Source organism: Lepidothrix coronata, unplaced genomic scaffold (assembly GCF_001604755.1).
Source record: "Lepidothrix coronata isolate B3197 unplaced genomic scaffold, Lepidothrix_coronata-1.0 Scaffold102, whole genome shotgun sequence".
Lineage (NCBI taxonomy): Eukaryota > Metazoa > Chordata > Aves > Passeriformes > Pipridae > Lepidothrix > Lepidothrix coronata.
In genome coordinates this window covers 1,038,437-1,058,843 of record NW_016690282.1, presented here as the reverse complement: position 1 = coordinate 1,058,843, position 20,407 = coordinate 1,038,437, and the positions used below count along the sequence as shown (strand labels likewise).

The 20,407-nt window shown below is 48.4% G+C and overlaps 1 protein-coding gene across 1 annotated transcript; it reads right to left on the bottom strand.

Annotated features, from left to right (window-relative positions):
- Window positions 1-11,940: 11,940 nt before the first annotated feature.
- ELFN2 (extracellular leucine rich repeat and fibronectin type III domain containing 2) lies at window positions 11,941-20,347 on the bottom strand. Its single transcript, XM_017823476.1, has one exon. It carries the CDS (start codon window positions 20,015-20,017, stop codon window positions 17,591-17,593), a length of 2,427 nt encoding a protein of 808 aa, XP_017678965.1. The 5' UTR covers window positions 20,018-20,347; the 3' UTR covers window positions 11,941-17,590.
- Between the last annotated feature and the right edge of the window lie 60 nt (window positions 20,348-20,407).

Here is a 20,407-nt window from a genome sequence, read left to right as displayed (position 1 = left end):
CACAATAGCTGATGTATTCAAGCCAAGCAGGTGCTGGGAAGGAACATGATGTTCCCATTTCCCCAAGACTGGGAGTTTGTGGTGAGACAGGACTGGATCTGGACAGCTGCAGGACCTGGCTATGCTGTGCTGGCCATTTGGCTCTATGGAGGAGCCTCCTGCAAGAAAGAGGAAGGCCTTCTGCCTTCTGCTTTTAAATAGCACAAATACCAAGACAGTATGACCAGCTGTGGGGGCAGAACAGCAGTTAGTATCTGCTGGGGGCATTTGGACTAGTCCTTCTTGGCTTCTCAGTGTACATGGAAGAGAAAAGGTTTATTTGACCAGTCTCCCTCATTTCCATCCTCACGGCTGCAGACCAGTCAGATGATATTTCAGGTTTAGTGGGGATGGACACTGAGCACCATAACAGGGAAGACATATGTATAGACAGGAGGTTGTGGCGAATCCCCAGCTCCTGGGGCATCACTGACTCCAGCCAGAAGGGTCAGTGCATAGCTCTTAGAACTCCCCATCCTCACCTGAAATGTGCCAACACACCGCAACTCCAAGCCCCTGAAGCAGCTTCCCAGGCAGGGAGAAAGTTGGAGAGGCTCCACTTCAGCTCACTCCTCTCTTTCAGCCTGGCTCTCACGCTGCTGCTCACATGCACGGGGTAGCTGTCTCGGGCTCCCTCACACTGTCTCAAACACACAAGCTCTAAGACAAATACAAAGGCTACAGGACCCATGTCTCTCAAGCATTGTATAGGACCCGTCTCCCTCACACAATGTGTGTTTCACACATGCTCTCTCCCCCTCACACTTGTGCTTGCAGACATCTCTTTTTCTTCTGGCTATTTCTCTTTTGGGCATTGGTGGGAGTTTCAGGGAACAAGGCTGTCTTATTCACTCCGCAGTATCTCATTCCCTGCTAGTCTGTACTGCTTGTTTTCTACATTACTGCTATTTGCTTTGCTCCGGACTCAGTTCAATCCCCTTAAGGAGGAGCTCAAACCCTTATGGCTTATCAAGAAACATGCTGCAGTTCCTAGGATTCACCAACACCTCCCTTCATTGGCAAGTCCATGAGGTTTTTGCTTTAGACTCTGCTTTATTTGGTGTCAGAAAAGTGATGTTTCCAGCATGTGGCAGGTTCACATGAGTCAACCTGAACACCAGGTGAGCTTTATGTGAGAACAAGCTATACAGAAGCAAAGATCAGCTCTGAAAGATTAACTGTTGAACTGCAGTTCAACTACCTGGAAGAACAGCTGATCCTCTTCTTCCTTATTGCAGGTGTGGATTATCACAGTGGGTACTCATAGGCAAATGGCTTATCAAATAAATCCTTAATCTTCTCCTTCCTTTTCTCCCCAGCTCACCAAAAAGGGTAGGGTATGTAGTTTTTACATCCAGGTCTTTGTGAAAATAAGAATTCACATTTTAACATCAGGACTGCTCTAAGTGTGATGTTTGAAGATGGTAAGAGTGTAAAGGATTAGCTATAATATAAGCAGAAATAAATGGGCAGGATGTTGGGCCCACATGCAGGTCTGAAGGAGGTAAATGCAGCAAGCCCAAAAAAGACCTTGTCCATGTTTACATTCAATTTGGCTTGTCCAAAAAAAGCCATTTATCTCCCCTATAAACCTTGCCTCACCAACATCATTCCAACTTGGCAGGAATCAGAAATGCATGGATTCCTCATACCAGCATCACCCTTCTTAGAGGTGCATGCCTTTAGAAGACAGAGGAATTTCAGTTCCATGCTTTCCAGTTGGCAAGATCCTTCCCGCGACTTCCTATAGACTTAGACTTCCATACTGACATTTACATTTTTCCAGTCCTCAGGCACTTCTCCTAGTCACCATGAGTGTTCAAAGATTATTTAGATTGACCTTAAAATGACATCAGCTAGCTCCTTAGCACCGCTGGCTGCATCTCATCAGGACCCATTAACTTACATATGTCCAGTTTCTTTAAGTATTCTCTGATCCTCTTCCACACAGGTCAAGTTGCTCCCTGTTTTCCCCTGGTCTCTGGGACCTGGCATTTCTGTAGGTCAGTATTATCAGTAAAGGCTGAGCTGGAGAGGACATTCAATACATCAGCATTCTCCATGCCCTGTCTCACCAGGCCACATGCCCCATTTAGCAGTGAACCCACATTTCTCAAGTCTTCCTTTTGTTCCTTACATACTTTTGTATTGTTGTTATTTTTAAGGTTCTGGACAGTCATAGGGAACTCACCTAGAGATTTACTCAGAGATACTCAGCACAGTGTCCCACAGCTGAGTAGTGCAGAGCATACCTGCCATCTGCTCAAGTGCAGAACATACCTACCATCTGCACATCTGGTATAGTCCTACATCTCCCAAGATCAATCCCACAGGGACTTTCCTGTCTCAAGACCTATCTTGGTTCAGAAGGGGCTTTAGGTCATGAAGCCATATGTTTCAGCTTCTTTCTTGTCTATTTTTAACCCATAAAATCCTGGGCTTTTTTCTATCCTACTACTCCCTGTATCAGGAATCACTGACGTCAGCATTCTTGTCATGAAGCAAATTTTGCTGATAGGAGGATTCCACTGCCCTGGTACCATGGTTCTCCCTCTCTCATGTCATCTGTTGTGCCTCTGTCTTGGTCACGACACCTGCCAAGGTGCTGACCAGTTGTTAAGACTCTGGTCCCCAAGGTACGCATGTCTCCAGGGCTGTCCTGACATATGGTTTGATTTGATGAGAAGCCCAAGCTAAAAGTAGTTCCTTCTCCTGTTCATTTGTCTGATTGCTGCTGTGTATATTCAAGCTTTTTTCTACCACTTGTTCTTTCAGTCCATGCCAAATAATTATAAAGCCTGAATTTTATGCAGTTGCTCACTATGTTCTGGTAGAACTGGAAGCAGCAGCTGCAGAAACTCTGTTCTGAAACCATGAGTCTCACTGCTGCAGTGCTGGGAAGCTTCAGATGCAGCTCTTTTCCCATCAGGTCTGTCAGATGATCTTAGCATCAGCTAACAGTTATCTGGCATTTCAGACCATTGCAGCAGCCTTGCTGGGCAGACCTCGACACAAGGATGCCAGAGGTTGGATAAGACATGCAGTAATGCAGAAGGGCAGATGTACTGGACCATCACAAAGATCCGTCTCTCCCAGTGTTCTCTTTCCCTCATAGTGGCCAACAGCAGTTTAAAGACTTTCAGAAATTTGGTTTAAAGACTTTGGCAAGGAATTTCATCAGCTATTTCTGTACTATGATATAAGGTTTCCTTGAATTTTCTCTTAAACCTGATGCCTAATCATTTCAAAGATACTCAATGTTCTTACATTGAAAGGAATAGACAGTACTTTTGCCCTGCTTGCCTTCTTCAAACTATTTGTGATTTTAGAATCCTCAGTGGAGAAGAAGACGCAGACAGTTTTGATTCATGCTGATATGGCAGTTTTTCTGCTGCTTTTCCACAAAATATTTCCTTCATTTGGAAGAAAGGTCATGATTCCTGGGCAGATAAATTTGCTGCATCTGCCATGGTGGTCACCTGGTGATGATCATACAGAGACCAGAAAACATGTGCCTTCTTCCACTGGGCCTTCTTCCTCCCTGAAATGCTAGCAGTGCAGTAATAATCTATGAGGGCTGCCTCATCTGGATGATGAGAAACCCTGACATTATGGCTGTCTGCAGGGATTGTTTCTGGCAAGAGTCTTCTGGATGTGTGCTGTCCAAGGAACTTTGGTGCAGATCCAAGGAATCTCTTCTGTCCAGATGGTTCCAAGTGGTGTCAGCAGAAGCTAGGAGAAGGAGCCGACCCATAAAGGGAATCCTTTCCTGCCCACCAAATCCCCTCATTTATAATAGTGGGTGGGAAGCACATGCCCCCCATCACACACCAGAGGAACCCAGCTGCAACTACAGAGCCTGTTCACGGTAGATTCTGACTCCAGAACATCAAAAGTTGGCAGCACAGCCACAGCCTCTGCATTGCTGGGAGACTTTGTGTCCCATTCAGTTTGGGCTGTGAAAAACTGAGAAAGGAGAGAGATCTGGGGCCCTGCAGAGCAAGATCATACTCCCAAGGTCTGTGTTAGAAGGCACATTCCATTGCTACCACTCTGCTACTGTCCCTTCCCCAGTCTCCTGTCTGTATGCAGCCTCACCCCGCATCAAGACCCAACACTGCCCCACCACCATTACACGAAGTGCTGTCTCAAGCACTGATGAAGCAGATGCCTGCCTTTCCATCCTCTGCTCATTTTCATGGATCACAGCAGGGTCACATAGTGAATTAGCCTAAGATCCAGCTGTAGAACAGCTGGTTCAGATAGATTCCAAGACATTTTTCTTGTAATCAAACATCTTGCATCTCTCACTACAGCACTCAGAGACCTGGATTTTCACTTGAGATCTACCTATTTACTAGGAACCTTTGGAGACTGGCTTCAGGGCTCCTGCAAGTGAAGCAAGAAAGAAGTCCCAGTTACCCTAGCTGTGAGCAAGCTGCTAAAAATACCAGAATCATGTGGGATTAATCCTGTACTTGCTGTACACAGAGATATGACTTGTTTAATAGATCACTGAAACAGAAAGGTCTGAGGGATTCATTGAGATTTTCTTTCTCTACCCACCAAAGCTGCTCTCTGAGTCATTTTGTGTGGTGCTAAGTCTGTCCCCTGCCTGTAAGAACAGTATGTTACTTTCTCTCCTTCAGTCATTTCTGAGGTGATGCCCCTGCCCAAATCTATATGACTTACCCTGTACTATGGCCTTTGTTAAGAAATTTCATCCTGTGGATGATGCTCAGACACTGCAGTAGGTCATCTCTGGGATCAAGGTGTGGGAGAAATTTGTTTCTGTTGAGAACATTCAATAAGGAAGCAGAAGAGACCTGGGGAAATGTCAGGGAAATGTGTCTGCAAGGGAAAGTGCCTGATTCCTCGTGGAAGTACTTTTCCAGGTATGCTTAGAGTGTTCACCAGGTTCCTATTTCTGATGATATGACCCCATGTTAGAAGAAGCCTACCCCTGACCTTCTTACCCCACAGTCACAGCCATTTCTGGAAGAGTCACAAAGGGAGTAATTTTGGCAGAGGCATCATCTGAGAAATGACTGAAGCAGAGAATATCCAACTGACTCAGCCTAGAAGGACAAAACTGTAGGACTCTGTGTGTGTGTGTAAGAGACACCTTAAATTTGTTTCACACACTGACTGTATCTCAGCTGCATCCCTGAATCCCAGATTCCACCTTCTGTCCACCCCAGTGCGGTCTAGGTTGGCCCTACTGCAGTGACTCTGTCTGAGAACCTTAGCAAGGCTTTCAGTGCACACTGATGCAGAAATGCACTGAACCCAGTGGTGAATACTTGTTCAGACAAGTTTTGCCTTTTTTCATCCCTTTCCGAGCAATGAGCTGGCACTTTTTTTCCCCTAGTTTGTTGGCTTTTTTCCACCCCATATGGTCAATATTTAATTTTTGGTGAACAAAGATATTTTTCACATTCTGTTTCCCTGCGGGAAACCACTTCCTTGCAGGTTAGGATGACTCAAGATGTGAGGAATTATATTAGATATTATATGAGAGGGTGAAATATGTGGACATGGGAGGAGATAGAAGGGGCTGAATAGAAGGAAAGAAGGAGAAACAGGAAAAGGACAACAGATGGAAGATGGTGAGTGAAGGTATCAAAAAAATACAGGAGAGGAGAGATGGAGAAAATCATGATTCCCTAGGGAATGGAGAGGTGAGGGTCAATGAAGGAAGGTGGAAAACAGAAAACAGAAAAAAGGGAAAGTATGAAGGGAGGGGTTGGAAATTCTGAGGAAAGCACAATAGACAAGAAAGGAGGAGAGAGCTGATGGCCTAGAAGGTTAAGCAGAGGTGGAAGTAAAACCTGTGTCCTCTTCTAACAGTTTCAGGTGACTGTCTGCTTCTCACAGGTAAGCAGCCAGGCAGAAGAAGCCCAGAGGTTTGGTTGCCATCGTGTGTTGCTACCCTCCACCCACCACACTGACAGGACTTGGAACTTAGTGGTGTGAAGAGAAAGTGAGGGAGAGAAATCTCTCTGATTTCCCAAAGATCTTTCATTGGATTTAATACTTGGATGTAATTTTTCAAGAGACTCAGGGAAGTCCATTACTCCCCCAGAGCCGGAAAGGAGTTCTTCAAGTTTTGTCAGACCCAGGAGGGTGTGTTATGCTATAACATGGTGACCTTGCAGTTTATACTTTTTTGTTGAAAGACTCCATAATATGCTAGTGATGACTCCAAAGCCTTGAAGCAACAAGATGAGTTTCTTACTCCTCTGAGATGGCACAGGAGTGTAGAGAGGCTGTGCTGGCAAAGCCAACCACTTCGAAGCATCCCTGCATAGCAACAATTGCAAGCAGGAAAGAGATCTGTCATCTAAACCTCCTTCTCAAGCTGGCTAACCTGCCTCAGGCAGTTTCACCTTCAGGCACACGATCTGCAAAACAGGGCTGGAGAAATTAGTGCCCCCTTCTCCATTAAGGATCTAGGTGGGAGTGAGGGAGCAGTGTCTCCTCATCATCTCCAAAGTCAAACAACCCAGCAGTGGCAGACAGGTGGAAAGAGAGTAGCTGTGGGACAACAAGGACAGCAAAACTTGGAGGATCACTTCTCCCCCCTCACATTCCACCACTGAACTGGTGGTCTCTCCCATTGGACACTCAGTTACAGGCAGGTCAACCTTCTTAGAGAGGTAGGATGGAACCATGAGGTCTTCTTACAGAAGCAGGCTACCCATGCAGGAGCAGAATTGTCATCTGGCAGTTGGGAGTTGCCGAGGGCCTTTCAGAGTTCACTCAAGCCTTGGTTTCTATGGACATTGCCCTGGCAAGTTCTACCTTCCAGCTCAGCTCCCTTCAGCAGCAGAGGGAGAATGAGGACCACTGAGGAACCTGGCACCCAGCTATTCCTCCAACATCAGACCACAACTCTATAGGAGTTTAAAAACCCTCCACCTCCACCACATCAGTCATTAAACCTCAGTCTGTGTCCAACTTTGCTTCTCACTCTCCTGAGTTGTGTGGTCCACCCCAGCACCTCTGGTGCCACTAATGAGCCAGAACAACCTTTTCCTGGCCACCACAGCCACCATCAATGGCTTTGACACCTCCTTGCTCCTGTCCCCCAAAGGCACCGTTTCCTACAACAGCCCCGAAAGGACGGCAACATCCTCATGGAGTATGGTAACATAGTCCTGAAAAGCCTCTAATTAACCCTTATTATATAATTCACGGCTTCATTCTGGCAGCTCCTGCCACAAAGAGCTCAACAGACAGTGTCAAAAATACCAATTATCTCCCTGGCTGCCACTTGAGAAGCAGAGAAAAAGAGGAACAGGTGTCAAGAGCAGGAAATCTTGTGGATGATGGTGACAAAAGATAGCAAATGTATGGCAGAGAAACAAAGGTGAAAGCTCTCTCCCCACCTTATTGTGAAGGGATGAGAAGCTGAGATCTCATGTCTCCTGGCCCAATGCTCAATTTGAACAAACCCCAGAATGAAGCACCTTTTCCTCCAAACAAGCAGGTATCATGACACTTCCTTCACCTGAAGGCACTCATACACGACAAGTACAGCCACTTCAAACTTTATGGATTTAGCCTGCACTTCCTTGTCCTGATGAATCTGCCCTATAACACAGTTTGGCTTGACTTGGCCATTTTTGTCAGCTGCATCACCATCCTGCAGCTCAGAACCTTGGTCCAGCTGTGCTGGTTTTGGCTGTTAGGAATCCCCACTCACCATCTCTGGATGTTCAAGAAGGGAAAGAACAGAGTAGAAAGACAGAGAAGAGTAGAAAGAAATCCCTAGGCCCATGTAAGCTGGACACAGCAAGCAGCTGGGACAGGCTTGTGCCTATTTGCTCACAAGTCTGAGGGCAAGTCCGGCTCTTTCTCATGTTCCTTTCCTTACTGTTCTTCTCCCTCCTTCAGCCACTTCACCCCTTCACCTGTGGTCCTCATCTCCCCCCACTCTTTCTTCAAGTTCCATCTTATTATTCAGGTCCCGTTTGTCCCTCAATACTCATGGCAGAGCCTCCACTGTCTTTGAAGCTGGAGTAAGACAAGTGGGACAAGGCACTGGGCCGGAAAATTGGGTGCAGAAGTTGCAATGAATTCTTAATGATGCCCTTTCTGGCAACATATACAGAGAGATGGAGCTGAATACTTTTCTTTTTTGAAGTGTTTCTTATTGAAAAAGTGATGAGGCTTTTGATTCATTTTCCACAGTCGCATTAGCTGGGCACCTGCTTACTTCTGCCTTGCTTAGCAGGAGTCACCAATGCAGCTCCTTGGACTCACTTTAAATGCCATTCCCTTCTCCTTTGAGAATGCATGTTAACTGTCAGTCCCTGAGGAGTCTGGCAATCCCACTGCAAGAGATAGCACATAACCATGTTGCGAGAGACAGACCCTGTTCCAGGAAGCCTGGAAAGGGAAGGGAAGACACAGGTCCCTGTTGAATATTTGTGAAGCCGAGGAATGGAGCAGTTCTGCACCTTGGCACAGTCCCACCAAATCTGTGGCAAAACCTTGAGCTTGTCCATATAGGGGAGCACCAGTGATACTAATCCATCATTTTAACTGTGTATGTGCCCCTGTATAAAAGTATTCAAGTCCTCGTTCCATCTATCTTATCCCTTCACTCCTAAATATTTCACTTTCAGGCTGTTTGAGTTTTCCTTCTCTCACTTTGTGTTTTCTCCAAGGATGAGAAGGGAGATGTACAGGTTGTTCAGTGACATCCCCTGACCACTTGCTAAGGGTAGGCATGGCCTGTGCACTTACAGCTCCAAATTCCCCTGGACTCTGTGTAGCTCTCAGTCTGTCCTCTAGCTCTGCACAATACAGACCTTTGTGTTTTACTTGAAAGTGCATCCAAGACCTGGGGAAAAATGTCAGCCTAACCATTCCATAGCCTGCACTGCTCTCATCCCCTTGAGGGATAATCCTCAGGGCAAATGTCAGCAGCATGACCCTCACACCCTCATCCATTTTCTCATTACCCTTCAGAGCTGTTGGTTTCTGGTTACATTGGAGCCAGCATTATCTGGAGAGGAGGGATTCCTCACTCTGCTCTCTTAGACTTGGTCTGACCCTGAGGACTCATGACTGATTGATCCAAAGCCACTAGGATTTGGATAGGAAATCAAGACCCAGAAATGTTGTTACGTTTGCAGTGGAAACAGAATTCATCTGCCAGGATGCAATTCCATCAGAGATGCTCTTCCAGTCCTTGCAGTCAGTCCAGAAGAGGGCAATGTTGCCTACATGCCTGTCTGTACCATAACACATAGGCACATGCACACACACACAGAGGCAAAGAGATGACAACTGTCCCATATGATTTCCAGCAAAAGGCTCTGTGGCTAAGTCAGTTCTTTCTGTGCTGCTGCAAATTATGGCTTGGATAAGTCACTGAACTTCACGGGGGTGGAAAATAACCATGTCAGCATTAACTAACCACAAGCCAACACAAAATGGTCTTCCTGAGTCTGCAGCCAGCCTAAAACATGAGGCTATGCAAAGCTGCACTGTTCTTCTCCAGGATGGGTTTGCTTAGTAGGCCAACTCACTTTGGCCACCTAGATGACTCCCTTCCTCACACTGTTCACTGCAGCCCCTTCACTGCCCACAGCATAACTGTGAGCCCTTCTCTCACTTCGTGATGACTCCATGGACATCATAGTCCACCAAGCAGGTTCTGGAGGCAGAGGTCAGTGTGGTTTGTTGCAGAGACTGTGATCAGTTGGACACAGTTGTATCCAGAGACACTTGAGAGAACGATGCAGACTCACAGATGCAAGCTCACACCTCATCCCTTCCTAAGACACACACCAGCTCACACAACACTGCAGAGCAGAGGACTGCTAAGGTATCTGACTGGAATCAGCCAAAGGCTATTTAAATACAAGCACTGCTTAACTCTTTCATCACAGATTATTTTGGCCCAGAGGGCTGACTACAGTGCCTCCATGTCCCCCCCAAGCCCAAGAGTCCTCACCTGGCTTCAGGACATCTGTGATGACTTCAGCTCTGACAGTCTTCCCTTCCCAAAGCTTCCCACTCCCCCTAGACAGCATTTGCAAATATATCTTGTCCTTTCTCATCCCTGTGGCAGAGCAACCAAATGAAATGCAAGAACTGTGGAGACAAAATCGAATTTAGCAACAAAATAAACAGCATGGGGGCTCTCTACTGATTAGATTACGCCATTTTATAATTTATGCATTAATTCCTCCCAAGATTTGAGATTCCCTGTCTCAGAAGGCCTGTATCCCTGCACTGCAGAGATGCAGATTCCAGGAACACCACTTTGACTGAAAGATCCAGCTTTCTACCAAGCAGATGAAACTCTGATTAACCCCAGAAGAGCTCCTCTTTGTTATGCACCATTGTCCCTCTCCCAGAGATACACAGCCCAGCACCATTCCTTCCCACACTGAATCATTCTTCCCAAGTCCACCGGAGAACATGTCAGACTGTGAAGCATCTGCCTGTAGTAGCATCTGCTCCTAAGTCTGCTCTGAAATCAATTCAAGCATTAATAAGAGTCGTCAGCTACTGTAGCATATATATCCAGGAGCTGTTATGTCCATATTCACAACTCCCTAGGACCATTTATTCCCGTCCCTTGCTACACGAGGAGCAGAGGTTGTGAGTTCAGCACACCCAAAAAGGAAGCCTAGAAGCCATGGTTAAACCCGTCTATTTAAAGCTGGATCTGCCAGGGCAAAAAAAAGAACCCTTCTGAGCCAAGGAGCCATACCACTCTCAGGAGAAACAAGAAACATTAAGAAACTGGAGGCAGAGAAGAGACAAGACATGCAAGGGAATGGCTGCTATGTCACCATACACAAATTGGCCTAATTATGTGTATAAATGCACCAATAGGCATGGATTTGCTGGCTGCATTCTTGACTTTAAATATTGATGCTTAGGAAGAGCTGAGATCAGGATATCTGCTGGTGGATTAGGCTACAGATTGCTCAGTCATTACCCATGGCTGGATCGCTTGCCTTGGATTACCCTCCTCCAGAGAGCTTTGGGGCTTGAGCCTCTCACCGCCAGCTGAGGATTTGTTGTGTAGGTGATGGGCAAGGAAGCACTGCCCTACACCTAGGCAGTGCTGCATGCATGCCCAGGATGGGGAAGGAACTGAGTGCTGATCAGTGCAGGAGAGGACTGGTATCATGACAGAACTGATGACTCTGTAAAAATGAGGATGTATCCAAAAAAGGCAACAGCCAAGGGCAGAGAAAAAGTGTGTTTGGGGGTAGTGGGTGGCCACTGGGTGCCTGGGAGAATCCTTCTCACGTTCCCTGACCCAGCTCTCTCAATTTCATCCATATCCCATTTTCTCCCATCCCATTCAATTCCATTCCATCCCATTCCATTCCATTCCATTCCATTCCATTCCATTCCATTCCATTCCATTCCATCCCATCCCATCCCACCTCCTCTACCAGACAAGGCTGGAACAAATGGACTCAGAAGCAGCTTTTTGTATTTTTTGCTTGTTGTTTTTTTTAGGTGTTTTTTTTTTTTAAATAAGAAATTTATTGCAAATATAGAAATTGATTTTCTCCATACAGGAATCTCCGAGTTGAGGAAAAACGATTTCGTGCCATTCAGTTTTAGAACAGGAAAAGAAGGAAAGAGAGAAAAAAAAAGAAAGAAAAGAATGAGAAAGAAATACAAATCTAAAAGAAGAAAGAAAAAAAAAGAGAAGAAGAAATAAAAGAACATAACTCCAACTCAAATTTGTCCATACACAACCGAGGGGGTCACAGGGTTGTTACGGAAGGAGGAACACCAAAGAGGCCAGTCCCAGCAGCTGCCTCCCAGGCCCTTCCTTACATTCAAGGCCTGATGCCCCCTTCTCTGTGCCCGGCAGCTGCCCGCCCCTTCCCACCCCCTCACCCCAGATGCTGTGCTTGTGGATGGACCAGCCGTACCAGCCCTGGAGGGTCTGGCCTGACCCGGATGGACTCTCCTTCCTCCTCCCCATGGGGAAGATGGAGAGCAGGCGGTGGGGACAGGCCACCCAAGAGCAAGGCCTCACAGTGGCGGTGGTAATTATGGGGGAGGCAAAGGCCAAGCCGAACGCGAGAGGATGGGGCATACAGAGGGGGATTGTAATGGGGGAAAAGGTGGACTTAAGCCTGGTGGGGCAGGGAGGAGAGGGAGTGGGAGAAGTGGGAGAAGGAGAAGCTGGGCAGAGAATGCCCTATCTCCGCCCAGGGACTGGGGATGGGTTGGGGCAGCCCTGCAGAGAGCTGCCCTGGTGGGATGGTGCAGGGAGAGGTATGGAGACACCTCTCCAGGGCACACACCGGGGGCAGTCAAGGGGATACAGACCAAGAACACCCCTCACAGTACAAGGCCAAAGCTGGAAGGACAGGGTTGGGAGTGCGTGCGTGTGTAGGGGGGACAAAACAGACACTCCCCCTTCCCCTTCCTTCGGGGAAGGACCCAAAACCATCTGTCTCATACAGCGTGGGCAGTGGGTGGCTGAGGTGGGCCAGGCTCTGCCAGCCCTACAAGATACCTCTGTAGCCCAGTGGGGGGTGGCACAGAGTGTTTGTCTCACACTGAGCCACCCTGAGAATGCTCCCTCCTGCTCAGATGGTGGGACAGCAGCAAGCTGGCTCCAGGAAGAGGACATGGCTCCATCAGCTCTTCTTGCCTGCGGCTTGTGCTGAAGGCGGTGGTGGTGGTTGAAGGGACATTCTCTAAACTCCTGGAGACTGTGTGTCCTTCCCGATGCAGCTGAGCTTTCCTGTCAGCAACAAGCATGGCAAATGTGCTTTTGGGGCTCTGGGTCCAGCTCCTGCATGTGTGGCAGCTGCCCACCCTGTAGCACTGAGCTCTGCCCTACAGAGAGGGGTCACAGCTCATCAAGAAGTCCGCCCAGATTTCTTTCTCCAGGCACTGCTGACTAACTCCCCACCTTCTCTCAGAGAGCCTCAACCCCTGTGCTGAACCCTAGTTGTCCCTTTGTCCTCACTAGTCCCTTTACCATCCCATTCTTTCCACTGCGGCCATCTCTTCCCTGGGTCTTTCCAGCCTGTCCCTCTTCTCCACCTTCTCCATTTCCCTCTACCTGTTCCTCCTTGCCTCCCCACTCCTTGGTCTCACCACACCTTCTTCATCCCTGCTGCATCTGCCACTCCTCTCTTTCTCAGCTCCTTTTCCACCTTCCCTCCTGCATCTTCTGCTTCTTCCCTCAAGCCTGCCAGGAAGAGCCTCCTCCAGGAAGGCAGGCTGATTAGCATTGCAAACACACAGAGGCCTCCTCAGCCCGACATAATTCTTCATTTGTCAGTCATGAATATTTCACACCTGCCTCGAGAGGGATTTATTCAGTATGAAAGAGTGGGGAGGGGGAGAAGGGAACATGGCACCACAGCATAAGCTGGGGCAGCAACATCAGGTATGGGAAAGAGCTCTGCCCCATGAGAACAGCACACCTAAGGTCTCACCTTCGCTCTTCTGGATGCAGGATCCAAGCCAAGTCTTCCCCCCAAGGCTTTTCTTGGGGGTAGAGGGCAGGTCTGCACCCAACCTCATTCCTCACCCTTCACAATTTCCAGTGAGGTGAACTAAACCCCTGTTGTCCCTGCCAAGAGTCATCAAGCCAGAAATAAAGTGTGAAAGAGTCTAGTCCTGGTTCTTCCCCAGAAATCCACTTTGCCTTGGGAGAAGGCAGCATTGAGAGATTTGCCAAAGCCAAGCCATAGAGGGCTTAGAAACTTCAGACAGTCTCTCCACACTTTTTCCCAACAAAGAGGCTTTTCAGGTTTCATCATGCCCTGTTCTCTGCCAGGGCCAACCAGGGCAGAGAATGGGTAGGGCAAACTTAATGCAGAGCTCCATGCAATCAATGAGAGGAAGGTGGTGGAAGGTCTTCTAAGTGATTGTAACCAGCTCCACATCAAGTTTTTACCGTATCAGAGGTTTTCCTGCAGCTGAAGCATTCCTTGTTTCCCCCAAGAATAACCTTGCTTGTAGATTTCAGGAAAGAACAACCAGGGCACAGGGATGGCGATTCTCTTATGAGATCTATCTTGATGGGCCTCACTCCTGTTTCTCAACAACTAGGAGAAAAGATGGCCACTAGAAAGAGCAGGCCTTTGGTGTATATAACACATCCCCCTTTATGCACATGACCCTGAAAAGCAGCTGAGAAACCACATTTGGGGCAAGGGGAGGGAGACCCCGGAAAGAAGAAGGAAAAGGTTTTATGGGGCTGATTGGGTTGGGTTCTCTTTGGAGCATGTTCCCTCCCAAACTGATAGGAGCGTCTCATAAAATCACATCAGGGATGAATGAAAGGAGCAGGGAAAACAGGGACAAGGACAGGAGAGACTTTGAGGAAGGAGGTTAAATTCCAACAAACTGGCACATACACAACAGGTGTTTGCTCAGAAAAATACAGTAAAATCATCATGCAAATAGAACGTTAAATCTGCTTTCCTCCGACAGGACTGGCATCACTTTGTGAGCCCTCGTCCCTGGGGAGGGAGCAGGACAAAGAAGAAGGGAGGAGGAAGGAAGGTGAGACACTTTGTTTCCCTTCCTTGCCCTCTTCCTCCCACAGAACAGTCCATCTTGTGCAAACTTCATCCACTGGTTTGGAGTGGGGCGCTACAACTGGGAGAGAAATGGCTTGTCCCCCCTATCCAGCCTCACCCCTACCACAGGAAAAAGAAGGGATTGATGATAGCTGTATCCCTGACCTTTCTTTTCTGCCTCGTTGAGGTGGTAGGGAGAGGGAGCAGAAACCTTTACAGGTCAATGCTCCTCCCTAAAGTATTGATTGAGCAGAACTGTTTACAAGACCATTCAGCAGAGAAGCATAGGGAGGGAAGAGGTGGGGAGAGGAACAAGACTCCATCCCCCCTTGCCTGCCATCCTCCTTTTCCTGTCCAGTTCTGTGCCCTAACCAATAGTCTTTTCTGCTTGGATGGTTACCATGCTGGAAGACCACTGGGCTTGCTCCAAGTGGTAGATGAAGAGGCTCTGCTGTGCCTAAGCACCTCTCACAGCATTTACCTGTCTTGATTTGCTGCATGATCCCAACATGGAGGGACACCTGGCAGCAGTGACGTGACTTCCATTTGTGACTTCCCTTCATCCTTCTGCACACACACACAGACACACATACGTGTGCACTCACACCCTTTCCTCTGGGTTGGACTGGCTCTTACTGTGTGGAGTCAGTACCATGGACACCTCTGGACTCAAGGCAAAATGATGCTTTTACTGTGAGGAAGCAGGCTGACAGTGAAGGAGTCTGAGGCAATGGGATCAGGACCTGGCTTAGGATTGTTACCATCAGCATCCCTACAAAGAAGAAACACCACAGATCTTCACATGTTTTGACTTTTGGGATACCCCCTCTGGTTTTCCGCATCAGGATCTGCATGACATCCTGTATTACTGAAAAGGAGTCTCTGCTGTTCCTCACTTACAGAAGGCAAAATTATATCACCAGTGGCATAGAAACCAGCTGTCACAGCTGGCAGTGCTACTACCTGACAGATAACAGGTAAGTTCTCTGTACACAGCATGTAAATCCCTCCCAGAGAAGCTCCTACACCCTCATTCTTCTCCCAGGCCCCCAAAAACACTGGGGCTTCTGAGGAGCACCTCAAAGAGGAAATAACCACTTAGGGAGGGCCAACACAGGAGAGGTCCTCATCCTTATCTGGATAGAGGTGAACAACTGTCAGGTGTAGGGCAGATCATGGAGAGGAGGCCCGCTGTGCTGCATAAAGACATGCTTAACAGGCAGCACCCCTGCCTGACAACAAAACTTTGGGGGAGATGGTGCCAAGATTGTGCTTTCTTGGGCTGCTTAGAAATGGGACTAGGTAGAGAGGGCAGTATGATGCTCATTTCCAACTCTGTAGCAGATCTTCTATCCAAGGGACAGAGGCTGGGACCTAACAAGTGAAACTGGGGTTTTGCCAAGATGCGAAAGGATCCCTAAGAAAAGTTTGTAACACCTAACTGTGAGGAAGTGGAGAAGTTAGGAAGTGGTATGTTACTCTGACTCTCATGAGGGCCTCTAAGCAGTCAAAGCAACACTGCCATCCACCAGAGGCTGGTGTCCTCTTCTATCCTGGCACACAAAGTGTGGCTGAACACACAGGGAGCTTCTACCAGGGCCATCTTTCTGGGGCTACACCCAGGCCTTATTCTCACATCTCATTTGTTTCCTGTGCCCTTGTCTTCACCCTAGGCTGTCTCCTATCCATGCCAGGATGTCCATGGCCTAAGAGGAAGACTTTCTGTGAGGCCAGCCCAGTTAGGTGAGCAACTGAAATCCTATTCTTCACATCCACGAGGAAGTGAGGAGGTTGGGTGATGCTCTTCTCATGCACACCTACCCACCCACCCCAGAGCCCATGGTGCAAGTCAGTTGGGAAGAGCTGCAGAAACTTCATGTAGAACTTGTTCTGCTGAGCTCCTCTCCAGGTCCCTTCCTCATAGTAAGGGGGACAGGAACAGAGAGTATTAAACTTACTGCACAAGGGTAGCCTGAGCATAGGTGTGTATGGTGGGGAGCATCTCTGACCTGTGACATTCATGGAGAGATGGGAACCTTTTATATCTCTGAGAGACCAGACCTTCCTACATTTTCCTCCACCACTCCTTGAGGAGCTGGCTTGCCATAATGAAGAGAACATTCATAACCCTTTCCCCCCCACCAACTAGCAGAAAACTGGCTCTGAGCAGGCCTGGAGAATACCTGTCACTCCAGAATTGCTGGTGTTCAACAGCAGCAACATGGCATGAGAAGGGAAGGAGGAGGAACGCAAGGGCACAGAGCCTATTATATGGTAGGTCCTACCTCCCTTGTTCCTTCACATGTCCTCTCCTTCCTCTGAGGAGGATGGAGGCTCATGAAGTACCTAGACAGAAAGTGCAAGCCTAGGGAGCCTTAATAGAGAGGGGTAGGAAAGGTCAAAGGAAAAAGAGTGAGAGAACTTCTTCCAAAAAATTCCACCTGTCTTGGAAGGGGATAGGAGAGAGAGAAAAGCCTCCACTGCTGAAGAAAATGAGGGAAAAGTTAGTGATGGAAGATTTGGAATAGCAGGCGTATCAGGTAGACAGGGAAGCTTTCTAAACCAAAGTCCTGCCCTCCTACCCAAAAGCAAAAATCAGCCCACAACAGGAACAGAAAGAGGAATAGTTCTCAGCTGAGTTTCGTGCCCAGTGAGTGTCCATTCCTGCCCTTCCCCTGCCACCACCACCACCCACTCCCAGGCCATTCCCACCCACTCACACTCCAGTATTGTTACCACAGTGTTAGAGCAGGACGCTCCTCCCAACCATCTGCAGGCAGAACAATGGTCCCCATAACACAGTAGAGACAATTTGGCGTGTGTGTGTGTGTGTGTGTCTGTGTGTGAGAGAGTTTTCTGTTGTTCTTGTAAACTTTAAGAAAAGATTTTGTCAGTTTTGTATTTGTCAGGAGTATTTTGCTGTTGGTTTATTTTTCACAGTCAAGTGGCTTATTTTTCTGCTTCTTGGAGGGGGGTCTTGGTTTGTATTGTTTCCTTGTGAGGAAGAGTCACAGCTTCTGCTGAGCAGAGACTCCTTTCCAGTAATCCAGGATGTCATGCAGATCCTCGTCCTTGGCAAATTGAACCTTCTTCCTCAGGGCATGCCCAGCTGCCATGTAAACCTCCTCCCTGTGATGCTTCTTGTAAGGCCGGAATCGTTCCCAGATCTTGTGGGTGCTCTCTGATGAATACTCAGGGCTGGAGGAGTAGCCTGAGAAGTAGTGTCTGGGGGAGAGCTGGGAGTATGTTGAGTCTCGCTTGGACCGGGACAGTGGCTTGAGAAATGACACCCGCTGGCTCAGGGTGTCAGCACTTTCCTCATAGTACAGGGCCGGGAAGGAGTGACGGTGCTCACTACAATGGTAAGAAGGCTTGACCTCCAAGTGGTGGATGGCGCTCGGAGACACCAAGGGAAGACGATCCAAAGGGCTGTTAAGTGGGCTGCCCTTCTCAATGTATTTGGAGTCAGACTTGCTGAGTGGTGGGTGGTCAGGCACATCCAAGCTGAAGACCTTAGCGCTCTTGATGGAACCACTAGAGGAGACACTGCAGGTCTTTCTGGCCACAGCAGCATCAGCACTAAGCTGGCGCTGCAAGGGGTGGTGGGAGCTTTCCTTGTAGGGTGGGGAAAGGAAGCTGGGCCGCTCTAGCCCACTTGAGGAACCAGCTGGGATGGACTGGCACTCAAAGGCCATATCTGAGTCAACACCAGTCCCGCCACCCAGGAAGGACGCTGTGTCCAGCTTGAGGGCATCAATACAGTTGTTGATGATCTGGTTGACCTTGTCTACCTCCTTGGCTATAGTAGAGATCTCAGCAGCTGAGCCTTGCCCATTGTCAAGCTCCCTCAGGTCCTCATCCCGCTGGGCTCTCTCCAGCCCATCCCCACCACCAGTTCGCACCTCAATGTAGTTACCTTTAGTAGTGACTTTAGGAGTCTCCATCCCAGTTTCTATTGACTTTGATGGGGGCAACTTCTCCCCAATCATGGAAGGGATGGAGGACATCCGTGAGACAGGAATGACAGGTGGCTCACCCAGCTTCTGGGAAGGATGGACCATGGTACTGGTATCAATATCTGATCCATAACGCATTTCCAGAATGGTCTTTTTGACATTGAGGGACTTCTGTTTCTCCTCCTGCATCCTCCGCTTTCGCAGGCAGTAGTACACCACCCCCAGGACAATGACCATCCCAAAGAGGCAACCCAGGGTGGTCATGATATAGTGTGTGGTGGTGGAAGTACTGGAAATAGGGTCCTCCCTGCCTTTGCTTCGGGTTGCAAAGGTCAGACAAGTATGGTTGTAACGCCTGTTGTTGCGGATAGAGGCCACACAGAATGTATAATCAGTGTGGGCCTTCAGCTTGTTGACAGTGACATATTCCTTCTTGCTCTTCAGTGTTGCTATGTCAGAAACGTAGCTGTTGTTGTATTGGACCAGCACATACATCTTACTGTAGGGCATGGGGATGGTTACCATCAGAATGGCTGAAGTGATGGTGACGTCATGTAGCTTGATGCTGGGACTGAATGAGGAGTCAGTGGTGGAGGAGGCTGGAGGCTTGACGGAGAGGAAGTCCCCAGGGCTGATGGCTGAGCCCTCATCCAGGTCTCGCTGGGAGTCAGGGGTATAAGGAGTGGGGTTGACCCTGGAGAGGGAGGGAATGGTGCCACCTCTGCACATGGACTGGAAGATGGTGATGGCATTGCGGTTGTGGTGAGGACGGGGTACCAGAAGCGGATACCCAGCAAACTCCCGTGGAGTCTCACACTGGAGGCGGTCATAGTTCTTGGTGACATTATTGAAGAGAGCCAGCCAGTTAAGAAAGCTGTAGAGGCTACAGTCACAGTTGAAGGGGTTGCCAGCCAGCTCACACACCATCAGATTGCTCAAGCTGGTGAAAGTGTTCCCCTCCAGACGGCTGAGACGGTTAGATGACAGGTCAATGCTAATCAAGCTGGGGCATTCATTGAAGGCAGTAGGGGTGACCAGCTCAATTAGGTTGTGCTGCACAAAGAGGAACTGGAGACGGGCCATGCCCCGCAACATGCCCTCTGTCAGGTTAGTGAGTTTGTTGTAGCCCAGCTGTAAAACCTGGAGGTTTGACTGGCCCATGAAAGCCCCATCCTCAATGTAGGAGATCTCATTCTTGGTCAGGTTCAAATCAGTCAGGTTGCCGAAGCGGTTGAGGGAGGAGTACAGCACCACTTTGAGCTTATTCTCGTTCAGACGCAAGTCATGCACCGTACTGTTGATATGTTGGGGGATTGTCTCATATGGAGGCTGGTTCTGGCTGCAGATAGCCAGCCACACGTAACCTTTGTCCCCCTCAATCAGCCAGCAGTCACCTCGTACAGTGCCAGGGGAAAACAAGAAGAGCAGAGCAGCTGCCCACAACCCCAGGCACAGCATGGTCTGCAGTGGTGCCCTCATCAGGACGGGGAAAAAATCCCCAACAAAAAACTCAGGACCACAGCAAAAGGAAACTAAGGGGCAGTAGCTGGGGTTTAGCAATGGAAGGGCATGAGCACCCCAGTCCTATCGGGTGTCATCACCATTATTTCTTCTTGCCCTCTGGGTCAAGCCACGAGCATGGAGGAGAGGGAACACGTGCAGTCTTCTTCCAGAACACCCAAAATCTATGACCATGGATGTTTGGTCTGGAAGGGAACTACTTTGTGCTTCTTTTCTAAACAAAATTTCAGGCCGAGGATAATAAATCTTCTTTGATGCTCATGAGCAACTCACATACCTTTTCCACTTTTCTCCCTCCCACCCACCCCCCACCCACACTGAACCCACCCCAAAACAAACACAAGTCCT